The sequence below is a fragment of the Malus sylvestris genome, chromosome 6, assembly GCF_916048215.2.
Source record: "Malus sylvestris chromosome 6, drMalSylv7.2, whole genome shotgun sequence".
Taxonomy (NCBI): domain Eukaryota; kingdom Viridiplantae; phylum Streptophyta; class Magnoliopsida; order Rosales; family Rosaceae; genus Malus; species Malus sylvestris.
Genome location: NC_062265.1, coordinates 20,352,218 through 20,358,344, shown reverse-complemented (window position 1 = coordinate 20,358,344; position 6,127 = coordinate 20,352,218). Strand labels below are relative to the sequence as shown.

General features: G+C 36.9%; 2 protein-coding genes across 2 annotated transcripts in view; one reads left to right on the top strand and one right to left on the bottom strand.

The window, feature by feature from the left end:
- The first annotated feature begins 1,395 nt into the window (after positions 1 to 1,395).
- Positions 1,396 to 2,301, top strand: LOC126625509 (ribosome-inactivating protein cucurmosin-like). Its single transcript, XM_050294583.1, has one exon. It carries the CDS (start codon positions 1,396 to 1,398, stop codon positions 2,299 to 2,301), a length of 906 nt encoding a protein of 301 aa, XP_050150540.1.
- Positions 2,302 to 5,217: 2,916 nt separating this feature from the next.
- The window catches only part of LOC126624938 (uncharacterized), a 1,167-nt gene continuing 257 nt past the window's right edge, over positions 5,218 to 6,127 (bottom strand). The window contains exon 2 of the mRNA XM_050293987.1: positions 5,218 to 6,106. Coding sequence (XP_050149944.1) covers positions 5,570 to 6,106 — 537 coding nt within the window. The 3' untranslated portion in view covers positions 5,218 to 5,569. The remainder of the gene's footprint in view (positions 6,107 to 6,127) is intronic.

Here is a 6,127-nt window from a genome sequence, read left to right as displayed (position 1 = left end):
GGTCAGAAAATCGTCGACATAAGCGAATTGGATGAGACCTGGTGGTTGATGGCGTCTGACTGAAAACTGTAAATAGAGTTTGAGATCTGAAATTTGGGCATTTATTATTAGGGGTGTGATATCCACACACCATTTTTTACTTCTCACACACTCCTCTAATTTTCGGACGTCGGATTGAATGAATTGAAGAGGATCAACGAACAGAAATTAACAAAGGGTGTGTGAGAAGTAAAATGGGATGTGTGAATAGCATATTCCTATTATTATACTAGTTGATTTAAAAAATAAAAAAATTAAATTACAAAGATAACAATTATAGTCCGTCATAAATTAAAAAAAATGTTGTTAAAACTTTTTGCTATCGCGGGCTTTCCTCGTGATAATATTTAGTTAAATTACTACGGGCCTTAAACACGCGTTGTTATTTTAACCATTTCAATCACGGGTTTGTTTATGCCCGTTATTATAATAATTATTTACCACGAGCTTCAAATGTCCGTGATTAAATTTGACTTTTATAACGGACTTTATACGTCCATGGTCAATTAGCCGTGGTGGATGAGTGTTGTGGCGTAGTGTTGGTACCTTCAATGGGGCACAGATCCAAACCTAAATACAAGACTCCATGAGATTGTGACACACGGTGATCCAATGGCATGTAAGCCATAAGCTTGGAAAGAAACTAATTGGTGCACTTGGCATATGAGCTCAAGGTACAACCCTACACACTGCCACACGAGGAACTAAGGACAAAAGTTTTAAAATTTAAACTTAGCTTCAGTACGCTAATAAACACCAACAATAACAACATGCACAGTGAACCTGAGGCCAACCAAACCCCCCCCCCCTCTGACACTGGCAACGGCCGCCAAGGATTTTGGGCTGCATTGGAACACCTTTCGGATCCGAGTCCACAAATCAAGATATTCTCGACTCCATTGTATTTGAAAATTCCTTCTACTCTTTGACGCTTGATTATAGAATAACCAAAAAAATTTCATTGTGATGAGAATGCGAGTAGTATATCACATGTTTTTATATAAGTGATGAAAAATTTTATTTTTTTAATTATTAACTTTTTAACACACATATTTTATTATTTATATAATAACAAATGGTGTCCTTCTAATCATTCAAATGGAACAGTGGACGCGTTATAGACTTGACTATATATTTCTCCGGTAGCCAACAATATTGAATACGCGGTCGGAGTGAACGAGTCAATTCGTTGGATGAGTATATATTTGGTAGACGACTTTGAAATATATATATATATATATATATATATATATATATATAATACTTGTATTACTTTGACAAATCCTGGGTTAAACTGATTGAGAGAAAAACGATAGATTTAGCTACATTCATCTGCCTTGTTCATATTGATATAATATGGCACTGTCCTTCTCCATTAAGAATGCGACCACCACGACATACAGAACTTTCATAGAAGCTCTGCGAGCCCAACTAACAGCCGGAGGATCCACATCACATGGGATACCGGTGCTGCGTCGGAGACAAGATGTGACGGATGACCAGCGCTTTGTTCTTGTTAATCTCACCAACTACGACGGTTATACAATAACTGTCGCAATCGATGTGGTGAACGCTTACGTTGTGGGTTATTGTGCCGGTACTCGTTCCTACTTTCTTCGAGATCCTGCAACTCATCCGCCTCTACTCCATAGATTATTCCCCGGCACCACGCGGACTACACTGCCCTTCGCCGGGGACTACCTCGGACTTGGCCGAGCTGCCCAGGAGGCACTACAACAGAATACAAACCGTAACCGAGCAGCAGGGTCACGTATCCATGAGAACATATCTATGCGTGAGCGGATCCCGCTGGGGCCCGGAGAACTAGATAACGCAATAAGCCAGTTGCGCTACGCAGAATCTGCATCCTCCCAAGCCGCCGCGTTTATTGTGATTATTCAAATAGTCTCTGAAGCCGCAAGGTTCCGGTACATTCAGGGACAAGTCCGCGACCGCATTCGTGACGGAACTTCCGCTGTGCCGGACCCTGCAATGCTCAGCCTCGAAAACAGTTGGTCTAATCTGTCCGAGCAGATCCAGATGGTACCGGCCAATCAATTACTCTTCATCAATAATGGGTCTGTTCAGATCCGAAAAGCCGACAATAGTATTGTCCTAGTAAAGAGTGTTGACTCAGACGCCGTTCGCGGTGTCGCGTTCCTGCTTTACTGCGGAGGCAACCCTCCTGCACCGAACAGTGAGAGTGCCCGGACGTCCAAGGTTACTGTTCAGAAGCCAACCCTCGCCAAGAAGAAGAAATAGACGGCCCACTGTATCCCATCTATAATTGAATGGATTTTTTTTTGGGTGAAGATATCTGAATGGATTTTTCTTGCTTTTAAGTTGGTCAGCTTGTGGTGACAAAAACCTATTGTATCCTATCTATAATAATATACTACTACAGACAAAGATGTCTCATTTCGCTGCAATTTCAAGTAGGATTTTTTTTTCTTGGATTGTATATGAAAATACCCTACAAAAGGATCGATCGAAAATAATTGGTATGTTTGGAACACAAAAATAATCGATAAGTTGGTGGACAAAATATTCATCCGATTATTAAATATTTTGATGATACCTTTAAAAAATGTTATAAAATCAATTCGAACAATTAACAATCAATTTTGTTTTTTCTTAATTATCACTGTTGGATCTATTTAAATTGAAATCCAACAACCCATATGTTCGTTAAGAAGTTAGTGGACTGAACTCTTGGATCACTTTCGACCACAAAAAAAAAAAAAAAAAAAAAAAAAAAACTCTTGGATCACAAGAGGGCCCAACGAAAGAAGATCTTATCATATCACTCTCCACCTTGAGTGTGCAAGACCAAAAAAAAAAAAAAAAAAAAAGGGTTTTATCATAAATGGTTTCTGAAATTTACCCTTACCATCAAGATGGTCCCTGAACTTAAAAATCAATTAATATAGTCCCTAAAAATTGATGTCCCAAATCAAAATGATCATTCCATCACAATTTTGTTAAAAATTTCATTTAAGTGTTGATGTGGCACATAATGGGCCCCACAAGATTTATTGGTTTTTTTTTTATCACAAATGGTCCTTGAAATTGATCTAAACCATCAAGATGGTTCCTAAAATTGAAAATCAATGAATGTAGTCCTTGAAAATAGGTTTCGCGAATCAATATTATCCTTCCGCCACAATTTTGTAAAAAAATTTGTTATATGCTGATATGGGTTTAATAATTAATTAAAAAAGTTGTCTAGATATACCTTTTTGCACAATAGAATTTTTTTTTTCTTATAGTAAGACCTACTCCAAAGAGTGATCCATTCCATAAATTCTCAAAGGCACAAGACTTAACCAAAGCCTAAGATGGGGTTTCAAAATAGTTTTCAACCAACAATAGACGCACCACAATTATAACCTCATTATCTCAAGGCAGACCTCGCTATTCTTTGAGTCACCAGACCACCAGGGAAGTCCCAAACAAACTTTCCAAGATTAAGGTTGTGAGGATGTTGATTGCCTAAAGTTAACAATGATGTCCCAAAAGTCGTTGCCAGTCAGCCAAGCTATCACCAAAGGCAATCTCAATCCAGGTTCAATTCGATGAAAGGTATAGAAGTGTGTGAAGATAGGTGTATTGAGATTTTTCAATTCGATGAAAGGTATAGAAGTGTGTGAAGATAGGTGTATTGAGGTTTTTTTTAGAGGATAAACGACAAAGGAGGTAGAGGAATCTGGACTAGGATCGGAGGTGATTACAGGACTGGATTTTTGGGTTCACAACTTTTTATTAACTATTAAATTATTAAACCTATTTGTAATTTTTTTAAATTTAATTAGACTTGTGTGATCCATTTATGTGTCACATCAGCACATAACAGAATTTTTGACAAAAATGTGTTGAAAAGACTACATTAATTTGGGACACTTGCTTGTGGAACTACATTGATTGATTTTCAATTTCAATGACCATTTTGATGTTGCAAGTCAATTTCAGGGATCATTTTGATGTCTCGAGCCAATTTCAATGATCGGTTGTGAGAAAAAAAAAAGCACTTGTGGCACCCATTTATGTGCCACATCAGCACTTAACGGAATTTTTAACAGAAATGTGATGGAAGGGCCACATTGATTTGCGATACCTATTTTTAAGAACTAAATTGATTGATTTTCAATTTCCGAGATTATCTTGATTATGAGGGTAAATTTCATAGATCATTTGTGATTAAAATCTAAAAATAAAAATAAAAATATGAATGACATCAGCCTTGCATCATGTGCTCTTGAGTACCTAGGCCAAATCTGCCTCGACAACTACCTGGGCTTTTGTGGGTTTCACAACCTACTTGTCCACTTGTGGAGCTGGGTTTTGGAGAAATATGTTCGTTTTCCTAGGCATTTGAATATTGGTGGAGTTGCTCTAATCCTACCATTCAATATATATTTTGATATGAGGAAATCCCTCTTTGTAATAAAATATATACGTAGATAGAAATAGAAATAGGTGAATACTTATACAGTTTATACTTCAAATATATATAGAAAATTATTATTAGCACTCCAAAAATCTAAACAATTGTTATGAAGGTTGTTGAATACTTATACAGTTTATACTTCAAGGGTGCGTTTGTTGCGTCGGATTGTCTCGGACTGGACTAGCTGCAGGGACTAAGCTGGACTAGCTTAGACTAGACTAAGCTGGACTAATTTAGTGAAGCGTTTGGTGCAGTGTCGGACTAAGAAGCAGGATAATAAAAACAGTACTGTTCACCAGATTTGTGTTTGCTTAGACTACGACTACAAATTTTTGCCATTGTGTAATAGAGTAATGATACAAATATCATGATATGGGTTAATTGGGTATATTTTTGCCATCTATATTATGAATCGTAAAAAAAGAGGACTAAGCTGCAGGGACTAAGCTGGACTAACTTAGTGAAGCGTTTGGTGCAGTGTCGGACTAAGAAGCAGGATAATAAAAACAGTACTGTTCACCAGATTTATGTTTGCTTAGACTACGCTACAAATTTTTGCCATTGTGTAATAGAGTAATGATACAAATCTCATGATATGGGTTAATTGGAGCATATTTTTGCCATCTATATTATGAATCTTAAAAAAAAGAGGACAATTGTTTTGTTTCTATTACCTGCTAATAGAATTGGGACATACTACAGTTGGGACATACTATTTATAAATAGTTGAGTTTAATTTGCAAATGTAACTTGGTTTAAACTCTATCACCCAAAAGAAGAAAAAGAATAGTGCCCAATACATGCAACTTCAACAAATACAAGTACATAAGAAGATACTTGTGACAAGTCAATCTTTGCCATTGATTGACTCTTAAAACATCATTCACTAAAGTTTCATCCAGGATATTTTACAAAATGCCAGTGAACTATAGTATAGCATTCCAAAGTAGAGCTCCATAATTTACAAAATCCTAGTTAACATTAGCCAAAATACTTTATAGTGCAAAGCTAAGTTATAAGCCATAACATAAGATTGTACGATTAATAAAATACATCCATGTCAAAAGGCACCACATAATATACTCATCCGCTTGCTTTGTCTCTTAAAAGTCTTTGGACGAACACTTTCTTGAGTTCCGATTTGATTGCCCTGAACACTCCCACATTTTGTGGTTTTTCCAAAATAAGAGACAATGCATCAATTTGATCCATAGGAGAAAGACCCATTGCTTCAAGTTCATTAGCTATGTCACTATGATCTGCAGTACCTTGAACTAAAGCTTCAGTGACCATTTGCATCCTCTTCCCACTTTCAACATAAAAATCTTTCAGTCCACTGATAAGTGCCTCGGTTCCATCACTTGAACTTCCCACAGCTCTTTTCCTCTTTCTTTGGCTATTTTCAGATGACGTGCTTTGTTGGCTTTGTTGGTTCATTGAAGAAACAAAATTTTCACCTCCAATATCACTTGCACCAACTTGATCATGACTTTGTTCCTCCACCATTTCAGCAGGGGTTTCGGCTACATTACCCGTAGCCCGATCTTTTCCAAATATATATGCAAATCTATCATACAGTGGAAAAGGTTTGCTTCTCCATCCATCGGCTTCTTTATTTTTCTAAAATTCTATCAATATAGC